Source organism: Penicillium mononematosum (genome assembly GCF_028829835.1).
Source record: "Penicillium mononematosum strain IBT 11891 chromosome Unknown utg000005l:1.0-9366267.0:1.0-9372171.0, whole genome shotgun sequence".
NCBI classification, from domain to species: Eukaryota; Fungi; Ascomycota; class Eurotiomycetes; order Eurotiales; family Aspergillaceae; genus Penicillium; species Penicillium mononematosum.
In genome coordinates this window covers 3,284,523-3,310,661 of record NW_026643275.1, presented here as the reverse complement: position 1 = coordinate 3,310,661, position 26,139 = coordinate 3,284,523, and the positions used below count along the sequence as shown (strand labels likewise).

Below are 26,139 nucleotides of genomic sequence, written 5' to 3'. Positions count from 1 at the left end.
ACGTGTAAGTTGTCACTTCCTTATGTACGTACATGTATACACCTAGGTAGGTGTATTCACTGCGGTCCCTCCGTAGTTCCTATATATTCTTCAATTCTTCACTTCTTCCTCTTCTTCCTCTCCTTCCTCTTCTTCTTCAACTTCTTCGTGTCACATACTTCTTGCCTTACACATGATGACAGGCCCAGATCTCCCCAGTTTGCAACACCCAAAGTCCAACCTCTTGAGAATGGCTCCCCCCTAACGCACCTGCCCCTGCTCGCCGCAACTCACCAGTCCGGGACTGGATAACCTGGAGATCATGGAGGACTTGTGCGGTGGATCTGTTGAATCTCCCAAGAGAGATGAACACCCACGACATCTACGACGCTTTCCACCGGTACGGAAATCTGATCTCCATCGACCTTTGGGAGGACGCCTCGGGGCGTCCGGATTGCAAAGGACGTATTCGGTTTAAGTGAGCATCCTGCAACATTGCTTAAATCCTTTTGGCTAATTATCTATAGGCCCCCTCCAACTGAGGAGTTCTGGAGAACCGGCTCCTTCGGTGTGAAGCTACGGAGTGGCCGTGTGGCAGTGATAGCACTCTCTGTCTGTTGTGGTGACTCGAACGGGACCATCCAGAGCCCAGTCCGTCCAGATGTCCAGCTCCCTGGTGAAGTGGTAAGTGCATGCATGCTATGAAGTTATCATCTAATACTGATGCTTATCTGAAGGAATTGAAAACTGTACAAGTCGACATCGGTGTGCTGCTAGGTCTGTCCACTTTTCATTCCATGCAGAGCCTTACCAACTTGGCATACCCCAGATGTGTTGTGGATGTCATGCGCAAGTGCTTGTTCCTTTACTTCAGAGTGGGCATTCGGGGTTCGGACACTGCAGATGTAAACCATCATGACTATCGTGTCAAAATCACATTCCTCCAACTGACCCAGATTTACCAACAATACGACAAAGCCACGAGAGAACATTCCTTTTTGATTGTCCTCGACTCCGCTGCCATCTGGCACCGAAAAGCCAAAGACATCCAGTCTACACTGACAGAGCCGTTGAGCTGGAGAGAAGAGGATAGTTGGTATCGCCAGACTTCCGTCACACATAACCCGAACTCGCTAAAGACTCTACCCACAAATTTGAAGAAGGCCGGACATATCATTGACTTGGGTAAGTACCAGAATCTATTATAAAACAGTACGCTTACCAGTTTTTCTCAATAGGGCGATGGAACGTGTTCAAGATCTCGTTTGCACCTGACGTGGACCCCAATATGCGTCGTGTCGACGATACCAGTCACTATTTGATGTGTGTTGAAGAAATTTTCAAGGACTATAACATCACCATCCAAGATGGGAGTCACTTCGTCGAGAACGCCGACCGACCGGTACCAGTGTGGCATTGGATTGACTTTTCTGAGTCCAAGTCCAACAAGGCTTCCGCATTGCTGCAAGACATGGGAAACCAGAACTATCTACACCTCCCCTTCAAGGTCCGGTATCAACTAGAGGTTTGTTTGTCCCAAGGATACCTCTCTGAATTTACCATGACCCGTGAATTCGTAGAGAAGCTGAAAGGCCTCGGGGATGATCAAGCTACAAGACTGCTAGAGTTCGTTGCCACCGAGAAAAAACAGTACCTTGCCCCCATGGAAATTTTTGACCTCACATTCTTCAAAGGAGTGACTGACTCGAGGATTCCGAACTACTGTTGCTTCATGCGCACAGCACGAGTCACTCCAACTACAATTTATTACAATACCCCAACTGTAGACATCTCAAACCGAGTCGTGCGCGAATGGTCTACAAAAGGTGCACCTGGGCGTTTTCTTCGAGTTCGGTTTACAGATGAGAAGACTGAAGGTCGTATCAATGCTTCACAGAGAGATTGCAACGATGAAATCTACACCCGTGTCAAAAGGACACTGGCCAACGGCATCGCCATTGGAGATCGCCGCTACGAGTTCCTCGCATTCGGCAACTCTCAGTTCCGCGAGCATGGGCATACTTCGTTGCACCAGATGCCGGTATCTCAGCGGGAACTATCCGGGCCTGGATGGGACAATTCAACCATATTCGAAATGTGGCCAAGTACGCTGCAAGCTAGGCCAATGCTTTTTTCGACCACCCGAGCTTTCACTGGATCCTCTGTTCAAACTATTCCGTGCGATGACATTATCCGCAACGGCTTCACATTCTCCGATGGTGTTGGAAAGATTTCCAAATTCCTCGCCCAGATGGTCACATCCCAGCACGATATCAAGACTCTCACTGGAGAACCTCCGTCAGCTTTCCAGTTTCGTCTTGGGGGAGCCAAGGGCATGCTGGTTGTCTCGCCAGACCCTCTGCCTCAGGAGGTACACATTCGACCAAGTCAGCAAAAGTTTGAAACCAGTCAAGCCGGCTTGGAGATCATCCGTTGGTCCCAGTATTCTCTCGCAACTTTAAACCGCCAGATAATTCTAGTGCTTTCTGCATTGGGAATCCCAGATGAAGTCTTCCATAGCAAACTCAATACCATGTTGGGGAGCTTCCATCGAGCCATGCTCAATGATTCAAAAGCAATCAATCTTCTCCAAAAGTACATCGATCCAAACCAAACGACCCTAACCTTAGCCCAGATGGTATCTGATGGCTTCCGACGAAATGAGGAGCCGTTTGTCAATACCATGCTCGAGCTCTGGAAATCCTGGCATCTCAAGCACCTCAAAGAGAAAGCAAAAATTGCCATAGACCAAGGAGCCAACGTTCTCGGTGTCATGGACGAGACAGGTGTTTTGAAGGGCTACTTTAAGACAGAATTACCCCGCAGAAGACCCTCGTATGCAGAGAAACTGGCCGCTCTTCCTGAGATATTTGTGCAGACCTGCCGGCCAGATGGAAATGGCGAGTATGAAGTCATTGAAGGTCTCTGCATTCTCGCGCGCAACCCTTCGCTTCACCCTGGAGATATCCGTGTGGTTCGAGCAGTGAACCGACCAGAGCTGCACGCACTCCGGGACGTGGTTGTACTTCCCCAAACTGGCGACCAGGACATTGCGAGTATGTGCTCTGGGGGTGATCTCGACGGTGATGACTACCTCGTTATTTGGGACCCCGATCTGATCCCCGCAAACTGGTTCGTCGAATGCATGGACTACAAGGGTTCCAAAGCGCCAGACCTTGATCATGATGTGACTGTTGATGAGATCACTTCATTCTTCGTCACCTATATGAAGAATGACTGCCTTCCCCGAATTGCGCACGCTCATTTAGCTTGGGCTGACAGACTCCCGAAGGGCGTGTGGGAAGATAAGTGCATTCGTCTCGCCCAACTTCATTCTGATGCAGTGGACTATAACAAGAGCGGTGCGCATGCGAGGATGGCCCGCTCTCTGGATCCCAAGTTCTGGCCCCATTTCATGGAAAAGCGGTTCAAGAGACCATCCAGCATTTACAAGTCCACCAAAATCCTCGGTCAACTCTACGACGCAGTGATAACGCCTGACTTCGTTCCCAAGCTAGAGAAGCCCTTCGACTCTCGCATTTTGGAATCCCCGCTGGCTCCGGCAAGTGAGGCCTATATGGAATACGCCCGTGAGCTCAAGGCGGAATTCGACATGAACATGCGACAAATCATGGCTCAGTACGAGATTAATACTGAGTTTGAGCTGTGGTCAACTTTTGTGCTTCGCCACGGCTTCGTAGTCAAGGACTACAAGATGCAGGAAGACCTAGGCAGGATCGTGGGCACACTCCGCCGCGGATTTCGCCACCAGTGCTACGACAAAGTCGGGCGCGATGGTGGGAACATCCCTGCCTTGGTCATTGCCATGTATCGTGTTACCCAGGAACAGGTAGCCGCAGCACTGGAAGCTCGGCGCAATGAGGCACTGCAGAGAGAAGATTTTTCCATTGTTGAAGTGAACTCTACTGAGCTTCCGCTCATTAGCTTCCCTTGGATTTTTCCCGACGTCCTCGGTGAAGTTGCGACGGGCCGGGCGCGACAGGCTATGATCTCAGAAGTACAAGAGAGCGGCGATTCTGTGAAGCCTATCGGCGAGGGTTTGGTCTTCACTCACAAGCAGATCCTCAAGATTGTTGAAGATATGGATGGGGACATCAAATCGAACGCTGAGAACATGAAGCTGAAGGATAAGGAGAATACGAAGCCGAAGGCTGAGGCGGGCTCTAACTCCGCACCTCTCGATGAAGAACTCATTGCTCGTCGGCGCATTGACAAAACCAAGCCCAAACACAAATCCGAAGACAGGGATACGGGTTTGTATGTCGAGGAGGATGATGAGAAGGAGGGAGGCGTGGCTATAGGCCCTGCGAAAACTGAAGAGAAGATCAGCAAGAAAGAGGCTGTAACGGAGGATATTGTGGAAATGGAGGGCGACGTGAAGCCTTCAGCGCTTGACGATCTGATCAAAATGATCAGCGGCTGATCTTTTACTTTGTGAGAATGTGAAAAAAGCAAAAAGACCAAAAAAAAGAGAAGGGGAGGGATTGCAGACCAGTGCTTTCATTTACTTGGGTGATGAACTTCTAGTCTGCATACGAATGAAACTGGGACTTCGCACTGGCACGCTCGAATTTGCTCCCATTTGTAGAACTAACCATCAACAGAGTCCGCAGGGTATATCCAAGTCAAAACTCCAACTTCAAAACACCATGTAACCAGAAGACTACCAATCCAATCCCTCATCTCCCTTCCGTTCCAACAATTCAACAACAGGCTCCAACACGGCTTTGGAGTGTCTCCAATTAGCAGCATCTCTAGTCCTCGAGTAGAAGATAGGGCAATCGAGACTATCACAGCTAACCTCATCACCAGGAGAAACACCCATACAAGAGCGACAGATAGCTTCCAGATCAACGACTCTCTTTTCCGCCCTCTGCAGCCGTGAAACAACATCCAGCAACGTAAGATGCGGCTTCTGCAGACAATCCCCACACACAGGCACAGCAGCATCAGACAATTTCGACCGACATACAACACACGACGACGAGCGCATATAAGACTCAAGAGTCTTCCTACTAACCCCACCAACAGAATTCGGCCTCGCCAGCGCTGACCCCTCAACTCGCCGAATGCGCTGCACCTTCGGCATCTCATCATACCACTGACGCACATTCGCACCCACGAGATTAAAAATCCTCTCCAGCGGCGGAATAATATTCTTCGTGATATAGTACTCCGCATCAATCTCGAGCTGCGCATCGTGCAGAAGCGTCTGCGGCGCAACACAGCGATCAACAAGTCTCGCCCCAGGCGGACCGGTAACAACAACATACGGCACGCGCTCACCGGTCTGCGGCTCGGAGCGCGGATCTTCCAGCATGCGCTTGGTGCTTATCACCGCGCCGGCGGGCAGGTTGCGGTCAGAGTACGTTCCCAGCCGGACTTCGCGGGCGAAGCAGAAATCTTGGATGGAGATGCGGCCTTGCATGATCTTTGCGCATTGGCGCTGGAAGTAGGATTTTACCTGGCTGAGGTCTGCGGTGCGGAAGAGGGTTTTTAGGGCTTTTTCTTCGATTTTTTGTTCGGCGGGTGTGCCGTCGCGACGGACGGTTTCGATGCCCTTTGCGTCGAATTCGGGCTCTTTTTGATTGCGGTGCTCGTATTTGAAGCCTACGTAGCGTTTCTTTGCGAGCAGGACGCAAGGGTGGTAGACTTTTTCGAATTTGAGTTTGACTGGCCGTGGGTTTAGGTCTGTTACTGCTTGGGCGATCTCTTCGCCGATGTCGAAGGCTTGGTCGCGACTGCGGCCTTTTAGGTAGACGAATAGGCTGTCGGTATCGCCGTAGACGACTTCGGCGCCCCATCGTTCGACGGAGTGGATGAAGGCGATGGCTTTTTCGAGGGTTTCTCGTCCGGTCTGGACGATGCTGTCGGCGATCTCGGAACAGGGCATTCGTCCGGAGAATGAGGCGGATGTGTAGCCGTATGTGACGTTTGCAATCAGCTTGAGCGCTAGCTGTCTGTTGTTCAGAAGTCGCTGCAAGGCCTTGTCGTCTTTGTCGGCCTTCATGCCGTTTTTGACCATCACGCGGGTTTCAAGAATCTCGGAAAGCATCTTGGCTAGCAGCGACTGACGCGCTTCCTGCTTCACGTACATCATGCCATTTGGTGCGATGTTGATCTTGTCTTTCAGTAACTCGAGTAGCCTGGGCTGTCGCTTGTAATCTAGGAACCCCATCTTATCTCGCCCGCGCCAGTGCATTGCTCTGCCCAGGAAGGTTGAGTAGCAGTAGTTGTACGCGATCATGACACTCGGGTACAGTGACTGGAAATCAAGCACCAGAAGTGGACTAGTGTAAAAGTCACTTTGCGGTTCCATGACCAGGGGCAAGCATTCTAATGCGTTCTGCTGTCCGACCTGCTTTCTGCTCGGTGAGACGAGCAGGAAGTTCTCTGGCTTCGCAATTCGGAACATCAGAGACTCGACTTTGAACTGGGATCCCCGGGTAATCACAGAGGCGAAATCAATGCCCAGCAGTCTCGCCTGCTCGCTTGTCCTTGGCGTCAATTCATTGGCCTCAAGGATTTCCAGATTCATTTGCACGCGAGAGGTGAAATATTCCACGACTTTGAAAATATTGCGAGGCCTGCCGCTTTGATGCCATTGCGTCAGGTGTTTCGGGGAATAGTGAGGAATTCGGCGATGCAAGACATGAAAGACGACGTTCTCCATAGTGTACTGTAGGAGGTTCAGCTCGCCTTTCATAGCGCGCCAGATATTGAACACATGCCGCCCGGTGATGCGAATGGACGATGAGTGGTTGAAACCCCACTGATCTGCCTCTTTCCCAAATCGTCCATTGGACTGGGATTTGGTCCTTGAAAGCTCCTCGCAGATGTCAAAGTCGTACTTCTTGCGCGCTCGCTCAATCACATATCCCCACGAAGCGTTGTGGACTTCGTAGCCTGTAATGATGTCCGGATCGTAGTGCCGGACAATGTCTATGAGTCGATTTATCAGGTCCAGTTCCGTAGGCTCATGCTCGACGTCAATTGTCAATGCTTTGGAGATTTTGGCCTCCGGTCTCTCGCCTTCGCCATGGTAAACCATCCCAACATGAACCCCAGGAAGATGACTATTGACTTCAATATCCTCGTCTTCGGATTGGATGCACCAGAACAAGGAAGTGATCTCGTCCTCCTCGGGGTTGGGCATCAAGGTTCCACGCGTGTTTACATGCACTTCTAAGCTCATTGTGCTCATGTGTTGAGCTTGGTGCTCCACGCTGGTGGAGACACCATTCTGGGAGTATTTGAAGCCATGTGCATTCTTCTGCGTCGGGCCCTCAATCTGCGAGAGGAGGTCGCATTTCATTTCAGAAGGTATGGGTTGGGCTGCTTTTTGGTCAGACTCTTGCAAGGCTTCTAACTCTTCAAACCACTGTATTACTTCTGACCGGCTTGGCGGAACAGGAGCAAACTCCCAGACCTTGGAGGTACACCATTCACGGAGCTGCTGGTCAACCTTTTCTTGCTGATCTCGGTCATGTGCTGTTGGTGTCTGCTCACCAAACATTGCAGGTGCCTCTGCCGTTGGGTCGAAATCGGGTAGATAGTGGATGGTGTTACTCTCCAGCCGAAATTCTCTGCCGCCATATTCTCTTGGTCGTTCAGGCACATCCGCTTCATCACTGTAAAATGCTTTCTGGTATACAACTGAGGGGCGCCCATGTTCATTTATTGATGAGCTGACTTGGCTGGATGTCGGGCTGGCAAACCTGAAGCAATGCAATGACGTATTGGATGGAAAATTGAATGACTGATGAATGTTTTTCATGGTCTCCGCGAGATGTGGATCGAGAGAGACTAACCCCATCACCGTTGCAGACGAATGTAGCTCCGAGGAGCTCTGAGTTTCACTAGTTTTGCCTGACAGTTCGGTGGCAGATCCGGAAGGGAAAGAACTCAAGAGGGGCTGGGATGACTCGGGATCTTTTCTTGAAGAATTTGCTTCATCTTGGCTGTAGCGCGAAATGGTCAGAGGATCATTCGGGTCCTTGACTACCGGAAATTTCAGGCCGCTGGTGTAACTATGCGCCTTTGGACGGACTGTCCTCTGCGAGGAGGATGATTTTGGTTCTGATGACGGGGCTTCCGCGTGCGAATCCAACTTGCTCTCAAAAGAGACACTTTTTTGTTTGTCATCTTGCTGATGCTTCCGCGTGTTGGGCGATTCCAAAGGCCCGTCAGACAAGCCGTGTTCGGCCATCTGTCTAGCTCTTTTGGTAGGCGAATGGTGGCAATCGAGGGTTTCATAGTGTTGTCTTTTAGGGGCTACTCTTCTGTTCTGGCTCTGGTCTCTGGGCCTTCTTTCTTGGGCTACAGAATCCCCTTCTTTGTAGGCACCATCCATAATAGCTGCTTCTGGGTGGTTGGTTTCAGCAGGCTCTGCAGGCGCAGCCACATCTAACAAAGGCATTTCGTCAAAGATCCCATCGTAGAAGCTGTCTCCCAGCGGGTCCTGCTTTGTTTCAGGCTCGTGATCAATTATCCCTTCCAATGAATACCCTCCTTGATCAGAATCCGAGTAATATTGTCCGTCAGTTTGAGAAGACAAGGCGAGACCCTCGTCAACCGAGATTTCCGGTACTTTTTGCTCAGCTGGTTCCTGGGAACGGCTGCTATCAAAAGTAAAAGTACTGATTTTGTCAGGAAAGAAGTCCTCAACACTATCCAACGCAGTCTTGACATATTTGGCTTGATCGTCGGTATCCAAGAATGTCCCAAATGAAGTATCTTTGTTGCCACCCGCCTGTTTCTCATTAGCAGCAAGCTGAGATGCCATCTCACGAAATTCTTCCTCGTGTATCCAACCACCTTTCGACTGATCTCTTGGGTCCGCAGACATTGAAACCAATTCTTCAGGTCCAAACGGAGTGCTTCCGGGATCAGTAATGCCCATCCTCTTTTTGCGTCTGCGAGTTTCATCCTGCCACAATCCAGCCACGCTAGGAACGAGCCGCTCGTTAACCGCAACTGGTTTCAACAGCTCGGTAAAATCATGGTGCAAAGGCCGTTCCTTTACATCAAGGCGGTTCAGGATATCTTGAACACAGACATCAACTTCCAGCGCGCAATGACTTTGCTTCTGTAGTGCAGGGTGATCGAGTATGCTCTCGGGTAAAATAGAACGATCGTGCCAGCGATGGGCTAGATTGCTGAGCTCGAAATACTCAGGTACCGGTGCTCGGAACTTGACTTGACTACAACTCATGATTGCACATCCGTACAAGTTGTAGTCACACATCCATTGCGGGATGTATTGCACGTGTGCCTCGTAGGGTTGAAGCGGACGTTTCATCACAGCTCCCTGGTGCAGAAGATCGACCAGGCGAGTCGTATGGAAGGGGTTTAAGAGATAAATCTTGAAGAAGAACCGCCATCCCACATGGTATCCATAGAACGGGACTCCTTTCACCAAGGTGATGTGCGCCACAAATGCTGTCCTCCGGTCATATGCATTTCGGCGAAAGCTAACCGCCAGGGCATGATCAATTGAAAGATGGAGGGTTCGGATCGCCGAATTCACTGCAACTCTGGTAAGTCAACCCATCAAGTCATCAATGACTATCACTAACCATCTTCCGGCGCTAAGGACCCGTTGTATTCGATGTAAAGGTATGGAAATGCGCCATGGACATGTACGCAAACCCTCTGGCCAGTCTCGGTGGCTCCAAATATTCGAATCACAGGCACCTTGGGCTTAAAATCTTTCTCCGAGACCTCATCACGAAAAGGTAGTGGCGGATCCAACTCCGATGCGGTCGCCTGGTAATGATCGATACAGTTGAGACGCACACGGAATGGCTCCATCGCTCTGGTTGGTGGCGACAAGAAGCCACAGCAACATTGCGGAGGATAAATGGTACACACCGATTATCGCATGTGTGCCCTTTTCCGTACCTCAGTAAGAATAGTTGAGAAAACGCGACCGAGGTATGTCCATGACAACGCGAGATAACGCCTAGTCACGTGCTTCATATCAATTCTCCACCCGCCAAGCTCGGGTCTATCGCAACTTCACTCATCTTTCATCTCACAAAACAGGAGAGAGCTACAGATTGCTCTATCTATTTCCTCGCTTGCTTCCCTTTTTTTCCTCTAACTAAAACTCCTTGTCCCTCATTGAACCTACCAGTCATGTCGCGAAAACCCGCAGATGTGGCGTCAAAAACGCCCAACGAGTACATTCCATCCTTCATCTCGAAAAAGCCATTCTACGTCGACGATGAGACAAACAACGACTACCTGGAGCATCAACGTCTTCAGAAAGCCACACCTGATCAGTCAAAATGGTATGATCGAGGAAAGCGTGCGGGCCCAGCAGCCACCAAATACCGCAAAGGCGCATGTGAAAATTGCGGCGCGATGACACACAAGACCAAAGAGTGTCTGAGTCGACCCCGAAAGCAAGGCGCCCGATGGACTGGAAAGGATATTCAGGCAGACGAACTTATCCAGAAGGTCGATATGGGGTGGGACGCCAAAAGAGATCGGTGGAACGGGTACGATGCCACTGAATATCGCCAGGTCGTCGAGGAATATGAAGAGATGGAGGCCATCAAGCGAATGGCGAAGGAAAATTCAGATCTCAAGAAACTTCAAGCCGGTGAGGATGGCGACGAAGGCCCCGATTCGGATATCCGATATGCCGAAGAATCCGATATGGGACGACAACAGAGTACCGCCACCCGCAACCTACGTATTCGAGAGGACACCGCCAAATACCTGCTGAACCTGGACCTTGATTCCGCCAAATATGACCCAAAAACACGCCGAATGGTGGACATGGGCGCGCAGGATGATCAAGCCGCTGCACTTGTCGCAGAGGAGAATTTCGTCCGTGCTTCAGGCGATGCTGCGGAGTTCGAGAAAGCCCAGAAATATGCATGGGAGTCACAAGAGAAAGGTCTCCCTCAAATACATATCCAGGCCAATCCGACATCTGGAGAAGTTCTCCGAAAGAAGGAGATGGTTGACAGTGAAGCTAAGCGCGAGGCGCATCGCAAAGCTCTCCTGGATAAATACGGTGGTGTAGAGTACACGAAACCAAATGCGCTGCGAGAGACTATGGTCGTTGAAAACGAGCGATTCATTGAATACGATGAGAGCGGTGCCATCAAGGGCGCGCCCAAGAACGCAACCAAATCCAAGTACCCCGAAGACGTGATGGTCAACAATCATTCTTCGGTCTTCGGCAGCTGGTGGTACCAATTCAAATGGGGATATGCATGCTGTTATTCCACTGTGAAGAACAGCTACTGTACAGGGGAAGATGGAAAGAAGGCCTTTGAGGAAGAAGGCAATATGTTGATGATGACTGGAGCAGCCGACGACAATGATGAGGTTTCCGACAATGCTGGAAATGCGAACCTCTCCCACGAGTCTGAACAAGCCGGCGGCAGGGGTCAAGAGGAGGATTCAAACACCAATGGTAAAAAGCGGACGCTGGAAGAATTGAAGTCGGGGGTCACAGAGGAGGAATATGAATCATATAAGCGGAGCCGGTTGGCTGCTGAGGATCCTATGGCCAACTTCATAGGGAAAGATTGATTCTGATGGTGTTCTCCATATACTACTTGCATGGGCGTTCGGATGTACTAAAATACCCTCTTGATATGCTGTCTAAACAGTAAACAAATGCACAGCCAAATAATTTGTGTTATACATCCCTGTTTCGTGTAGTTCTAAAACATCGTCTCAAAATAATATACGTACATCAAATAGATATTGGACCATTGATGGATATCTACAACTCTGTAATTGGTTGGCTTTCGAAGATGATTTGATGTCACGTGATTTGTCATGTGCACTGACCATCCAACTCCAATGAGGGCTAGTAGATCACGGGATCTAGACAAGCCCTGATGGGTCCACGTGATTGACTAACGCACTCGCTTAGAGCACAATCGCCAGATCTTGGGCAAGTTTCGAGACGCTTAGCGACGACGACCCGACAACCAGCCCCTTCAACGGAATTGCCAGGTACGTCCGCATGCCGGTCCCTTCACCAGTGCTCAGTTCACCCCCGTCAATTTACTAACATATATACTCGTCCACAGTTCCATAATTCAAGATGAGTACGTCCGATGCCGAAACATCGCACCGCGATCCTCCGCAGCGTCGAACAACTTCAAACTAACAATCGCCACAGCTAAGGGTACCTCGAGCTTCGGAAAGCGCCACAACAAGACGCACACTCTGTGCCGTCGTTGTGGTACGTATTACACCTATTTTTCACGATCCCACCCATCCGACCTGCAGTCGCAAATTTCTACATCGAAAGACGGAATTGGCGATTACGGCGAAGACAACCACACAATCTAGCAAGGACAAGGGCTAACCGGTGATATCTACGACTCTACAGGCAAGCGGTCTTTCCACATCCAGAAGTCGACTTGTGCCAACTGCGGCTACCCTGCTGCCAAGACCCGCAAGTGTACGCAAATACCCTCCCCGAGAACGTTGACGGTGTGAATGGTGGCCATTATTTGGAATCTAGGCACCAATTCGAGAACTCTGGCTTACATGGATTTTTCTTACGAACAGTCAACTGGGGTGAGAAGGCTAAGCGCCGCAAGACCACCGGCTCCGGCCGCATGCGCTCCCTGCGCGATGTCCACCGCCGCTTCCTCAACGGCTTCCAGACCGGTACCCCCAAGGGTGCCCGTGGCCCCGTCACCAACTAGATTCCCTTTTTCGTCCGCTCGGCGTCGCGTTTTCGTTATCGGAGAGGCTGGAATAGGAATGAGGGGAGGGATCCTGGCATGACATGAATTAGCATTACGGGATAGCATTACTCGAAATGCAATGGCAGTTCCGGACTCTTATCGCTTTCCCGTGGAGTTGGTGGTGTGTACAACTATCGATCACGTTGGTTCTCTTTGCCACGCCAAGGATGACAAAGTAGAACTTGCGAGACGATGAGAAAAGTTTCGTTGAGGGGCTCTTCTCTACGGAAAAGAGCTGGATTAAAAAAACCCTGGGAAAGCGTGAATGAATTTCCTTTTTTCTTCGTTTATGGCTGGCGAATATCCCATGTCATGACAGATACAATGTGAAGACTCTTCCTACCATTTCATGATCTGTTCTACTCAGTACGAGGCTCTTTGGTGGACGCAGAGACTTGAATTGGACATGATTCAATGGCTGTTTTTGATAGGCTTGTGGCTCTCGAACATCTAACTCATAGTATACAGTCTCGATTTATGATTCCCCACGACCAAACACCTTGACACCGCCATCCCGTTGAATGAAGTACAACGCCTCTCTCTCCTCCAGGCTCTCTTCACTCGCGTTCAGGCCACCACCTCGGCTGATCCTCAGTACCCCGCTCACATCTTTTGCGGCTCCAGTATCCAAAGTGCGGAGCTGCATGACCGACCGAGCCCGATGCGCCAGCCCAATAACAAGCGCCGCATGTTCCGTCTCTATTGGCGTAGCCAACCCTCCCGACGTGGATGCGTTGTGTATTAATGGGGCATCCGTAGCTAACGTCAAAACCGTAGCATGTGCATGCTGTCGAAAATAGTCAGCCCTGCCGTAAGCCTTGATTTTGCCTATCGGGAAATGATAAGGCCTTACCTGTTGTAGCGCTGTGATCCACTCCGACATCTCTGTTGCTCCAATCCCCATACTCGGACCTGTCGCAGCGAGGAGCAGGTCAGGCTGATCTATAATGAGGAGAAGCTCATCACCATCTTCCATTGAACTCTTTTGTTGCTCAATCACTGATGAGATATCTTTCTCCAGCGCGTCGAGGGAGGCGAGACCACGGGCAGAGAAATGGAGCTTCTTTGCAATCCCAGGCTCGACCTGCTTCGACGCATTTCCTCTCGCTCCTGTGACTGTTGGCCCCGCCGGCTGTGGTGACCTTCCAGGTACAGCACCAGGCGGAGACCGCATTGGGAGCGTTGTGCGTGGACTGCTTCCCAGACCAGCCGGTGAGATACTGGGAGAAGTGGCTGTGAGTTGCGGTGCGTAGAATAACTCAGACAGGCCGTCTATGAATGCAAATTGTTGCTTATCTGCCAGACGCGCAAGATCAAGGCCCTATAAATCTGGTTAATGATGTCGAACAAAGTATCCATGGATGTATCTATACATGAATAATATAAGAAATCGAACGCAAATGCATAGCTCAAATTCAAATATCACTCAGCCTGTTAGTTAAACTTACCAATCGCTTGGCCTCGGTCCTCCAGAACTCGTAACTCCGCATGAAGCTCACTAGCACCACTTTTTTCTTAGTACCATTGTGCAGCTCGTCGGAGCCAAATGCCGCGTTGGGGCTTGGTGAGCTCAGCGCAGCATGGAGAAATCTCAAAACAAGCCAGTTTGAAGTTGCACCAAGGATAGAAGATACTAGTGTCAGAGATGAATCGGGCAGATTTGATACATAAGGAGCGAGGAGGGGCGGTAGTGGGGGTTGTGGAGGGCATGGTTGCGCCTCGATTCGGATATCTATAGTATCCTTTGTTCCTGGCAAGTTAAAGATGCACTGCGTCGGATCTCAATCCTTCCTTTCCAATTATTGAATCTTCGTATGGAAGTGTTGTTGTTGATCGAGTCGTGGAGATGATGTCGAGAAAAAATGTCTCCGCCTTGTGATTGGCCCCTAAGGTATCCAGCCATGCCAAGACAAAGGATATTGAGATGATATTGTATGGCATTTGATTTCTCTTGCTGTTTCTTGATTTATTCTCTCTTGTGTGGAAATACAATACAGTGGTTAATCTAGAATTTGACTCTCCTGCTATTTTCTACTCAAAATGTCTAGCTTAGAGGTCCTTAGAGCAATATGTGCAGGCAATATATATAGTTCCTATTGTATACTACCCGCTCAATGTCCACATCATGCACCTGAAATCTCGACCAATGCAGTTAGTAAGGGGCAAACTACAGAGAATGACACACTGGAACTTTGAACTAACATATAAAACTGTCAACAAGGGCTGTGACCAAAAATCCAGGTAATTTCTGCCTAAGGCACCAATATGAGTTTTCTGCACGCATCACCTGACCGGTTTCCCCACCATACCATGGAGGGGAGATGATGCATCTTATCCATCGCATTGCAAGAGGCTGTGCTGTAGCGCCGATCGTGAGTACATTCTCCTTTCTATAAAATCACTTCCACCCCGCTACGTGTATACGCACCCTAGCCCTATCATGGTTATGCTATACATTGTTACCCGATGTGGAGGTCTTTTCGCGAAAAGCACTTTCTGTTCATTATATCAGATGCATTGGCTAAATGTTTATACAGATGACTGCCGTTGTATGGCATAATCAAAGCGCATTGGATACAAGATACAAGATATCCAACTTACCTCGATAAAGATGGCTAGCACTCGTGATTCCCACTCATTTGCTGTATGTATTGATCGGCCTGAATGATAACTGACATATAAACCACAAGAGTTGAAGTCTGACCATTCAAATAGTGTGACGAATGCCGCTTGCGCAAGTCAAGAGTAAGTGCCTTCTTGTATTAAACACTTGCAGGCCTTGGCCCATCTAACCCGGGTGTTATAGTGTTCAAAAGAGCGACCAGTTTGTCTGCAATGCCGACAGCTGAACAAAGAATGTATATACAGCCCAAAAGTCAGCAGAAGTCCTCTGACTCGGCAGTAAGTGACAAGATCGAAAAAAGTTTGTATCTGAAGACAAGACTGACCACCTCAGACACTTAACCTATGTTGAAGATCGCCTACACTCATTTGAAACAGCCTTAGGAAGGCTTTTCCCAGGAGGTGATCTGGATGCTACACTCCGTTCTCTCTTGCAAAACCCTGAGGTGGCAAGGGCCCCTTCATCCAAGTCCTCTTCAAGGCACTCAACCCCAAAGCATGAGCCAGAACGTGCTGAGCCAGCACCAGAAGCTCTCCCACAGCAAGCCGATGGCTTTGACTGGGCCGAAAAAGAAATCACGCTTGGTGATTTGACAGACGGCATGGCTGCGCTGTCTATTAAACCCGAAGGAGCTGGCTACTTTGGTTAGTCACTTGAATATCCATTATGGATTCTGCTTTTTGCTTTCCAAACTGACACATAGATCACAGGAGCGTCTTCAAGTGTCGTACCATTACGAGCACTTTTTGATCATGGATTTGACTTGAATATCCCTGTTCGCTCGGCAAGGTCGGGTGGCGTGCCTCTCAAAGCACAGCTTCTGGAAAGTGCCCCATCTGGGCTGATCGAACAAGCGTTTATTGACGCCTTCTTCCTCAATTATCACACCAGCTATCCATTTATCCACGAGCCTACCTTCCGGATGCAGTTTAATGACCCATCTCTACGCCCGCATGGTACGGCCTGGCATATCCTCCTAAACACGATCTTAGCTCTGGGAGCCTGGTGTATCGGCGATGACAGCTCAGACCTCGATATCACATTCTACCAAGAAGCCAGAGGATACCTGCAACAGGCATCTGTGTTTGAGACTGGCAACCTGACGTTAGTCCAAGGGTTATTGTTATTGAGCAACTATGCACAGAAACGGAACAAGCCCAACACTGGATGGAATTATCTTGGGTTAGCAGTCCGAATGGCCATGAGTTTGGGTCTTCACAAGGAGTTCCCTGGCTGGAAGATCAGTCTCCTACAAAGAGAAATCCGCAGAAGATTGTGGTGGGGAGTTTTCATCTTCGACAGCGGCGCAGCCAAAACCTTTGGAAGGCCAATTCTCCTCCCAGAGGATAGTGTCATGGATGCGAAGCAGGTTCGAAATATCCACGAAGAGGTATTTGCAACAGTATGAAACATAAAAACAGCAGTTATAACTAATACATCATAGGATTTGACTCCCACAACAACAACTCTGCCAGCCGAGTCGCCCGGCCCAACCATCTATTCCGGCTTAATTGCCCAGGCCAGCTTCCACCTCCTCACCAATAGCGTCTACCAACGCCTCATCTCAAGCCCTAGCCTCACCCCGGAAGACACGCTGAACTTGCAAAAACCCATCGAAGAATGGTACAACGGTCTTCCATCATACCTCAAACACCCGCAGCTTCCTCTCTCCATGCAGCCAGCCAATCCAGACCCGGACTCTCTAGCCCTCGTGCGCAACCGCCTGCTATGGCGAAACTGGAACCTCACCATTTTGATCTACAGACCTATCCTACTCCGCTGGGCCGCTAGACGCTGGGCCCCACTTAGCGGCAGCGGTACAGCCACTCCGGATGCAGGGTCTGAAGATCCCTTCGAGACGGAGTGCCGATTGCGCTGTCTCCAGAACGCGCGGTTGACCATCTCCTCCATCTCAGAGTACATGGCGAACTATATGTGCACGAGACTTGGGGCATGGTATATGCTGTATGTATTTTCCCTATTTCTCATACCTAATACCTACCAAGTATTACTTTCCACCAGAACGACAACGACATCTAACATCACAAATAGCTACTTCCTCTTCCAAGCAGGGCTCATCCCCATAGTCTTCCTAATGACCGACCCCTCAAACCCAGAAGCCGCCTCCTGGCTCCAGGACATCGAAACCACAAAATCCCTCCTAACCCACCCCTCGCTGGGCACAAACCGCTTCGCAACCCGCTGCCTCGAAGTCATCAACCGACTCCTTGGCCCACCCACGCACCCAATGCCACAGGGAATCCCAACCGATGGAGACCAGCTCAACCAGCAGCACCAACAGCAGCATGAGCACATGCTCCCACAACTGCAGCCTAACATGATGCCGTTCCCTGGGCAGCTCTTCAGTGATCCCGGATTCGGCGGAAGCCTGTTCCCAGTCGAGCAGCAAATGCAAATGCACAATGCGGGGGGCATGGACTTTTCTGAATGGGTGAATTTCCCGCCGGCGGAATGAAAGGCTGTGGTTTTAAGTTTGTTATTGATTTTTTTTTCTTTTGTTTCCGTATGTATCTTGCATTGTAGGATGGGTATATGGAAAAATGGGAATTAGGACTTTTTGGAAATAGTTATAGGTATGAACGAATACTTCAAGCATGATTTTGACAGTTGGATTTGATGTATAATGCAGGACATCCTATGTGAAGAATAAGTTATTCAGTGTGGGTAATATTCTCTTTGCGCTATAAGTTCTCTTCATTGCGCGTTGGCATTCATGCCTGTTCCACATGGGAACCGACCGGCTTGATGAGGTCGTCTTCTTCAATCGGGGTTCCGCGTAACTCGGCTTCAATGTGCTTGATGCGCTTCTTTTCTTCGTGGGCGGCCGTATCGCCGAAAATGAGATCCATATCTTCGAGTGTCTGTTGAAAAAACAGTTAGTATGGTCAAACTTCCATGGACAATGTGGTCCACGCTATGAAAGAAGGCTGCGGAACGTACCTTTCCACGGGTCTCGGGGATGCAGAAGAAGGTGAAAGCAAAGGCAAGAAGACAGAAGGCAGCAAAGAAGATGTATGTGCCCCAGGTGATGGACTCGAGCATATCAGGCGTGACAAGGCCAATGATGCTGCAAGAAGTGTTGTTAGAATCGAATCGAACAGTCTGATTAAGAACGCTGTCACTTACAAGTTGCACATCCATGTTGCCGAGGTCGTGATAGAGATGGCCTTGGATCTAATGGAGAGGTTGAAGATCTCCGAAGGAAGAACCCAACCGATAGGGGCTGATAGTGAAAATGTTGTTAGTTGGTTACTGGAGAACGAAGGCAGGAAGAGAGTTTTGGATATTATCTTACCGAAGGAATAGGAGAAGTTGATATCGTAAATGTAGATAAAGGCAATACCGGCCCAACCAGCGGATTTATTGCTCACGAGTGAGGAACCAAAGCCACCCAGGATGCCGCCCACAATCACCAGCGAGATGCAAGTTCCTGCGGCACCTGCCATGAGCAGAGGTCGACGACCGACTTTGTCGATGAAGAAGAGCGCGGGGAGGGTGCTAAGACAGTTGACGATGCCGTAGACACCAGTAGCAAGGAGGGAGGTGGTGTTGCCGTCCAGCCCGAGTTGGCCGAAGATCGTAGGAGCGTAATAGATCATGGCTGTATGAATTAGATATTGCTATAGATGGATGGGTGCGTATGCAATTTTACACACCGTTACAACCCATGAACTGCTGGAAAAACATCACGGTGCAGCCAATGGCCAACCGTCTGAAGCGGGACCATGTCGTGAAAAAGGACATGTACTTTGAATCATGTTAGTGAGATCGAATTATAAGGGAGGAATTGGCAACAAACCTGAGCAGCGTGTAATTTGTATCCGGAGAGATTAGGGAAATTGTCCCTCGCAAAGGAATTTTCCAACATAATAGAGGCCTTGATTTCAAGGTACTCATTGAGAAGAACAGGACTGTCACGATCCTGGCGGCGCAGTCTTGAAAGGGCGTGCAGCGAATCGTCATCACGCTCCTTCATCAACAACCAACGGGGCGAGTCTGGGAAGAACAACATTCCAATGCCGAGGATAACGGCTGGGACGATCTGCAGAGCGAGCGGGAGACGCCATGACACCTCAGACTGCCCGTTGCAGCCACCAGCAGGAACATCGTGATAAGGGTCGAAAGTGGGCTTTGAAATTGTACCACCGGAGTATGGGATATCAGGAGCACACCTGGTGCCGCCGATGTAGTTTGTTCCATAGTCGATCCAGTAACTGAACAAGATCCCAAGAGTGACGGATACTAAAAGCAAATTAGTCGACGAGCCATATCCCAATCTCGGGAAAAACATACGTTGCTGTAGAACGACAAGTCCTCCGCGAATCTCTGGAATGGAAACTTCAGAAATGTACAGAGGCACGACCATGGTCAGTTGACCAACAGCCAAGCCAGCAATAGCTCGACCGGCGAACAGCATTGAGATATTCATAGCAGCGCACTGGATAACGGAGCCAATGACGAAGACCACTACAGCCAGATTGATGGACATCTTCCGGCCAATTCGATCGGTAATAGGTCCATTGATCAAGGAACCAGCCCAAGCTGCAAGCAACAGGGTCGACACAAACCAACCTTTGAAACCACTTTCAGAGAAGACACGAGGGTACCGAGCCCCAAAGGACTCCATGGTGATAACACCGCTAATGACACCTTGATCATAACCAAACAACAGACCACCCAGGGTGGAGAACTGTGTCAAGGTCAATGAATGAACATGTCATACAAGAGCAGACACTTACCGATGCTACACCACAGAGAAAGGGATTCTGTAGGACAAGCGCAAAGCCGCCCTTCGGGGAGCTCTCTGCAATAGTAGCCATGATATGCCGATGTTTTTCTGAACCGATGAAAAGAGATGTAACGCCTGTTCGCTCGGCTTTATATAGTATATGCTTTCCAGCCAAGTATAAAAACTACCCTCTGCCGTTTAGGAACACAGTATTCCGTCTGGGGTATAGATGACACAGGAACACAGTAGTCCGAATCTCCGAGCAAGGCACATGGTCTGATATGAATATCAACGGAGTGGTCTACTCCGCACCAACTGAAAATGGGGGAGCCGAAACTTGGGGCCTTTCCCCGAATTTGGGCCCGGAAGAGTTTTGATATTGCGGGGAAACCCTGTCACGGGTCGGAGAGAATCCGATCTTTTGATAACACGGGAAAGAAATGTACACATATGTACTCTTAAATATCCATACATATATACATATATATCAACAAAATACCTTCCCATTATCAGACTGATATTCCAACCAAAGACCCTATAGTGGTTCGGCGTCATCCCGAAGGGCGAAGCCCTGTGGGGAAACGGGCCTGGGAATACTTATCTGTTCTGTTCGGTTTATTCCGGTATATTACTGGTTCTTACAATATTATAAGAATATCGGAAATTTTTGATCGAATTGCTTTCCAAGGTTATTTCAACAATCGGAATGGATCACGAGATGACTCATTATGAGCGAATGCCTGAATAGGGACCCATTGCAACGGTGATTTTCGACTCTGTGCTGCGCATGTGAAACCCATCTTCACTATCAAAAGCAACGCAACTTGCGCTATTATGCGCAAATTTGCCAGGCGATCGCCAAGCCCGTGCAATTCCATCGAGTCCAGCGCCCAAGAGCAGCAGCCGGGCCTCGGGACGCACGTCAGCTGCTGGATAAGCGGTTCCTCGAGAGACATCAGGTGCAGCAAGTTAGCATCTGACCTGCGGAGTGCGATGTTATAAATCCTCGCTGCCCTGGAGCCAAACTTCCAGATCCCAAAGTTCAAGATCAAGATCTCAACCTTACTCCCACCACAATGTCATCCCCCCTCCGCATCGGCGTCCTCCTTGTAGGAACCGTCCAACTCCTCGACCTATCAGCCGTCGACCTCCTCTACATGACAACACCGGAATACCTACAAGAATGCTCCCTCCCACAGCCACTAGTAGACCTAGGCCGACCCTGCGAGATCCACTACATCGCCCAAAACAGAAACGACACAGCCAAGACGACCGCGCAGATGTCCCTACAAGTAACCGACTCACTCACAGACTCAGCCGTTTCCCCAGGCAAGTTGGATATCGTACTAATCCCCGGCCCACCGCCCAAAGCGATGCCACCACCAGAAGAATACCTGGACTTTGTGCGCGCGCATTTCGCAGCCGGCGCGCCGATACTGAGTGTCTGCACGGGGGCCTATGTTATCGGACATGCCGGGATTACGAAGGGACGGGAAGTGACTGCGCCGCGGTTGTTGATTCCTGAGATGAGGAGGAAGTTTCCTGAGGCGAAGTTGTGGGATGATTCGGCTAGGGTTGCTAGGGATGGGAATTTGTGGACTAGTGGTGTGTTTTTCTTTCTTTTTTCCTTTTCTCTTTTCTTTTCTTTTCTTCTATGTTTCACTTTGATTAATGGATGTGGATATGCATGCTGAGACTCGCTATAGGCGGAATTACAAACGGACACGATCTGGTCGCTGGGTACCTGCGTGAGCATTACCCTGCGGCGCTGGTGAATACGATCCTCGTCGCTGCGGACATTCCTTCCCGTCCCCCGGCGTATGCTACTCCTGCCATTAGCGATACTCTCTATATCCTATGGCAGATTATCAGGGCAGTTCCGAATGCAGTGATTGGGTGGTTTAGGGGGTGACTGCATGGGGTTCTAGAAGTGTCATGGTATTCGACCGACTGTCGACCCGAGGAATCTCCTTGCGTTAGGGCCGACGATCAAGTGCTTTTGTTTTTTTTGAAAAATTAATATGATGCAAGTTTTAGTACTTTGTCGCTAGAAGAACCCTGGAACTATTAATTTAAAGCTATCCAATCAGATAAAAGGCCGAATATGTGAAATCTCTGCCAAATGCACCAAAAGTACGAGCATGAATGTTTATTCCAAATTCGAATAGTAGGCTGACTCAGTACCAGTATGCAAAAGAACGCACTCTGCTTGTAGGTATATAGGCGAGCACGGGTATGAATTCCGAATCTGGGTTTGGGGATAGTTAGGGTTGAAGGTGCAATCCTCGTTCAAATATTGTAGACCATCACGAAGTGGGCAAGATGACAAGATCATTCCACCATTCATGAAATATCCTACCAGACGACAGTCTATAAAAGTTACGTAGCACCCTTCTCGCAACATGACATTCTACCCGCGCGTCTATAGTGAAGACATATGGATTTGGTCCAATAGTAATGAATTTCTTGTTTCTTGCAGTTCCATAGCCTAAGAAAATGAAGGGAGGAAGAAAAAAGAGAACAGAAAAGAACACAGACCCCAAGGATTGAGAAAAGAGGAAAAAAGAAACAATTTGGGCGAGAACGCTCGTACCATGCAACGCACTGCACCACGCTAAGAGGACAATCATAGAGTAGAGAAGAGAGAAAGAGGAAGGGCATAAGAAAGAGAGAAAATTGAACTCCCTCGACCGAAAGAGAAGAGGGTGCGCTTCATCAAAAAGAACTTGAAAGTGACATGTGCTGGCCTACCCGCTTAACAAACCATGATACGAGTCGAGTCAATTAACCCAGGATGATCATTATGGAGATGAAATGAGAAAGAAAACGAAATCCATGGCTCAATTGTATGACAGCCCGCAAGTTTTATCTTCGTTCATGGGGTTCCCAATGGATGGGTTCAAAGTCAGAATTCTGGAAATGGGCTTGGTTGTAAGGGGAACTGGGACAGAAAAGTCAATAAGGACGTCGGTTGTACTGTGGATGCCCTTGAAAGAACTCACTTTTTGAAAGGGGTGGTGACTGGCAACGAGCGACTGAGATTCGGTTTCATGACCAAGGGATTCAGGCGAATTTGCGGGCCGTCTGATGATCGACTAGGCAGTGAAGTCATTGGTGGCGGGGCGGAGGATGGGGGTGCGATTTGTGGAGGAGGAGAGACAGGAATCGGTGGAATGGGTGCATGGGTTGGCATAGGCGATTGGTACATGTCTTGTTGCGGGGACATGCGGAATGGACTGGCGGGGGTTGGCGAGACAGAAGGCATTGGAGACATGGGAGCGCCCATCCCAAAGGATGTGTCCTGCATCAGATTGGGGATGGCCATTAAGCTTGAATTGACATCGAATCCGAGAGCTGCTTGATCCCAGGGGGGAGTAGTCGGACGTCATTCCGTATTGGAGGTTGACAATGGGTGCCATGTTCAAAGGTTCGACTGGGTAAAGGATATCATAATGACCTCTGCGTGGGATGTTAACTCGGTACAACATATGCTAACTGCCAAAGTAACTCACGGCCGGTATAGGAGGCGGATGGTTGCACCACTGGGACTGTTAGAGGATAGTTGGTGGGGTGTGACGGCATCGCCTTCACTTCGGTCGAGGTAAAGAATTTCAACACCAAAGCCGGAGCCTTCGATCACACCGTCAATCAGTGCTTGAAGACCAACTTCGTCGATTTCGGTCTTCACCGGGTCTATCCGCGAGCTGCAGTACTGGTTCAGTGGCATAGGAAGGAAGGCCTGGTACCGGTTCGGATTGAGCTTCATCCACGCGCTAGTCAAAATCTGCAAGACGAGACATCAGTTTACGTCCAGTAACAAGGAAGACAAGAGTCCAAAAGGGGGGGGGACTTACGCGGAAGTGGGTAATGATAGCATCAGAGCAGTAACCCTCATTAAAAGCATCGACAAGGAAAGATTCATCTTGAGCACCATTTTGGATAGCAGCATGCGTTCGGTTGAGGACTTCTTCTGTGGCATCGACAAAGATCTCGTAAATGGAATCCGACAGGCCGACCCGTTCCAAAAGCGTAGTAAGAGACTTCATTCTCCGAATCTCGGTCTCGATACGGAGCGTGTCTCGGAGGGCGAAGAGGGTCTCGAAATAACCAAATGCCACAGCTGTATAGAATTAGCATAAGATCCACTTGATATCGAATGCAGATGACCATACCTCTCCAACCACAATTCCCGTCGCCTTTCATGATACGGCACTCGGGATGGGTGATAGCAAGCGCCTGTAAGCAGCAAGTTAGATGCGAGACACATTTCGGTAACACAGGAGGCTCAAGCCACCAAAGCTTACATTTGTCTTTGTAGCTAGAGTAGGATCCGCATTTGAGTAATCCAACGCGATGCTGTGGCTAGATTGTTTGGTTGAGACAAGGGGGCCCTGTCGACGATGTCAGCCATTGCCGTAGGCGGGGTTAATCGTGACCAATTACCTGGACATCCGGCTGATAGCTATTGGAAAGCTTCTGGAAGCGTTCCATCTCGTCGGCCGAGAGCGCATTCATGTTGGCGGAGTTGGTAGAGATTGGGTGAGAGAAAGCAGCTGATAATGAAAGGGCTACTGGAGAAAGAAAAGATGAGGAAAGGGAGTCCCGGTAAAAACCAACGGGATTCTGCTTGTCCGGGAACGGCTGGTGAATACCGAAATGATTCCAAGTAGGTTTTGATAAGGACATCGCATACGGTTGAAGTTGTGCTTATTCGGAGTCGAAGAGTCCACGCCGTGGTTATGTCAAGGTTTTCTGGGGATGTTAGAGAAGAACTTGACCGGGGCAAAGACCGGATATAAAGAATAAGTTGACATACAGCTCGAATGGACATCCCGAGGTCTCCTTGGAAGATTCGGGCGAAATACGGGCTTCACAGTTTCGCCTTGTACGACGCTGTAGAGTGTCCCAGAGGATCGGCTTTTACTATCAGAGTCTCAGCATGACGATCCAGACGCAAAATATGCACAGCAGTCATCGATGGCAATCTCGAATCAAGTTCATGAGGCGCTAATAGGAGGATACAAGGAGACAAGATGGGGCAGAGGAAGGAAGTACTACAAGCCTCGAGGACCGCTCTCCCACTCTGATTGGGTGTGTAAAAGAAGGTTTGTGGTGAAGAGATCCGGAAGTCATCCAAAGGGGATATCACAATCACACTAAGGGAAAAGAAAGGCAAGGCAATGATGTCAAACCTCCACGCGGCAGAGGCTATAAGCCGGTTGGAATCGGCCCAGGGAATCTTCTGAAGGAGGGTGCACGAACCGCACACCAGATTCGTGAGATTGACAGGGATGGAGACTGATTTTCCCGTATGATCGAGCGGATATCGATTCCGGGGAATTATAAATGGAGAAACCAGAAGGGGGGCTGTAAAGGGGGCCAAGAACAGAAAAATAGAGAGTGTGTATGACACACAATGACAAAAAGAAAAGGCGATCGGGGGGGGAGCCCACCTTGTTTATGACCTTGCACACGATGAGATAATCATGGAGGGGTGAATAAGAAGGTCAAAGAGAGAAGAGAGACGATCTCTCAAAGTGATAAGAGTGGGAGTCGGAGGAGAGATGGGGAAGAGGTGCGTTTTTGCGGGGAGAGAAGAGAGGGAGAGGATAAATTGTTAAGAGATTTAGCAAAAAAAGAAATAGAAGGGAAGTTCACCTTTCTCCCTCCCCTATATGGAAAACGGGATATGGAAATTAGAAAAAGATGAAAAGAAAAGAAGAAAAGAAGAAAAGAAAAAGAAAAGAGAAAATAAAAAGCGAAAAAGAGAAAAAGAGAAAAGAAAACATTTGAACACATATGAAAGTGACGATGCACCGTGCCCCAGTTACCGTACAGACTGAAGATGCTGATCGAACAAACATCTCGCGTAAACGCTCTTTGACTTTCTTCCCTTTTTTCCTATTTTTAAAATTAAAAAAACTATATAGTAAAATGTAGTAAAAAGTAGTAAATGTAGTAAAATGTAGTACATACTTTTACGGTGGTACATACCTAGGTAAGTTCAATGTCGTACGTACTCAAGTTGTACATTT

General features: G+C 49.3%; 9 protein-coding genes across 9 annotated transcripts; 5 read left to right on the top strand and 4 right to left on the bottom strand.

Annotated features, from left to right (window-relative positions):
- Window positions 1-175: 175 nt before the first annotated feature.
- Window positions 176-4,423, top strand: N7519_009367 (uncharacterized protein; the record flags this gene model as incomplete). The annotated part of the gene is made up of 5 exons (XM_057296140.1): window positions 176-197; window positions 229-457; window positions 507-663; window positions 717-1,164; window positions 1,218-4,423. The coding sequence occupies 5 exons, from the start codon at window positions 176-178 to the stop codon at window positions 4,421-4,423; spliced, it is 4,062 nt and encodes a 1,353-aa protein (XP_057144022.1).
- A 240-nt stretch (window positions 4,424-4,663) lies between these two features.
- Window positions 4,664-9,813, bottom strand: N7519_009366 (DNA-directed DNA polymerase zeta catalytic subunit REV3; the record flags this gene model as incomplete). Its single annotated transcript, XM_057296139.1, has 2 exons — window positions 4,664-9,528; window positions 9,579-9,813. The coding sequence occupies 2 exons, from the start codon at window positions 9,811-9,813 to the stop codon at window positions 4,664-4,666; spliced, it is 5,100 nt and encodes a 1,699-aa protein (XP_057144021.1).
- A 327-nt stretch (window positions 9,814-10,140) lies between these two features.
- Window positions 10,141-11,553, top strand: slu7 (mRNA splicing protein SLU7; the record flags this gene model as incomplete). Its single annotated transcript, XM_057296138.1, has 1 exon — window positions 10,141-11,553. The coding sequence occupies one exon, from the start codon at window positions 10,141-10,143 to the stop codon at window positions 11,551-11,553; it is 1,413 nt and encodes a 470-aa protein (XP_057144020.1).
- A 276-nt stretch (window positions 11,554-11,829) lies between these two features.
- Window positions 11,830-13,126, top strand: N7519_009364 (60S ribosomal eL37 domain-containing protein; the record flags this gene model as incomplete). The annotated part of the gene is made up of 5 exons (XM_057296137.1): window positions 11,830-11,835; window positions 11,903-11,985; window positions 12,063-12,217; window positions 12,368-12,439; window positions 12,550-13,126. The coding sequence occupies 5 exons, from the start codon at window positions 11,830-11,832 to the stop codon at window positions 12,687-12,689; spliced, it is 456 nt and encodes a 151-aa protein (XP_057144019.1). The 3' UTR covers window positions 12,690-13,126.
- Window positions 13,127-13,206: 80 nt separating this feature from the next.
- On the bottom strand, window positions 13,207-14,479 carry N7519_009363 (uncharacterized protein; the record flags this gene model as incomplete). Its single annotated transcript, XM_057296136.1, has 3 exons — window positions 13,207-13,518; window positions 13,585-14,052; window positions 14,180-14,479. Coding segments are annotated over 3 exons (1,080 nt in total), but the record flags the coding sequence as incomplete, so codon positions are not given.
- Window positions 14,480-15,310: 831 nt separating this feature from the next.
- On the top strand, window positions 15,311-17,830 carry N7519_009362 (putative C6 transcription factor (Gal4); the record flags this gene model as incomplete). Its single annotated transcript, XM_057296135.1, has 7 exons — window positions 15,311-15,375; window positions 15,447-15,476; window positions 15,538-15,632; window positions 15,688-15,998; window positions 16,065-16,744; window positions 16,799-17,319; window positions 17,407-17,830. The coding sequence occupies exons 1-7, from the start codon at window positions 15,343-15,345 to the stop codon at window positions 17,828-17,830; spliced, it is 2,094 nt and encodes a 697-aa protein (XP_057144017.1). The 5' UTR covers window positions 15,311-15,342.
- A 256-nt stretch (window positions 17,831-18,086) lies between these two features.
- Window positions 18,087-20,195, bottom strand: N7519_009361 (sugar porter family MFS transporter; the record flags this gene model as incomplete). The annotated part of the gene is made up of 8 exons (XM_057296134.1): window positions 18,087-18,236; window positions 18,316-18,442; window positions 18,502-18,598; window positions 18,671-18,976; window positions 19,032-19,122; window positions 19,175-19,617; window positions 19,669-20,065; window positions 20,115-20,195. The coding sequence occupies 8 exons, from the start codon at window positions 20,193-20,195 to the stop codon at window positions 18,087-18,089; spliced, it is 1,692 nt and encodes a 563-aa protein (XP_057144016.1).
- Window positions 20,196-21,180: 985 nt separating this feature from the next.
- On the top strand, window positions 21,181-22,016 carry N7519_009360 (uncharacterized protein; the record flags this gene model as incomplete). Its single annotated transcript, XM_057296133.1, has 2 exons — window positions 21,181-21,709; window positions 21,811-22,016. The coding sequence occupies 2 exons, from the start codon at window positions 21,181-21,183 to the stop codon at window positions 22,014-22,016; spliced, it is 735 nt and encodes a 244-aa protein (XP_057144015.1).
- Window positions 22,017-22,969: 953 nt separating this feature from the next.
- Window positions 22,970-24,790, bottom strand: N7519_009359 (OTU family ubiquitin thioesterase; the record flags this gene model as incomplete). Its single annotated transcript, XM_057296132.1, has 8 exons — window positions 22,970-23,045; window positions 23,107-23,433; window positions 23,489-23,563; window positions 23,617-23,888; window positions 23,959-24,224; window positions 24,277-24,340; window positions 24,409-24,495; window positions 24,548-24,790. 8 exons carry the CDS (start codon window positions 24,788-24,790, stop codon window positions 22,970-22,972), a joined length of 1,410 nt encoding a protein of 469 aa, XP_057144014.1.
- Between the last annotated feature and the right edge of the window lie 1,349 nt (window positions 24,791-26,139).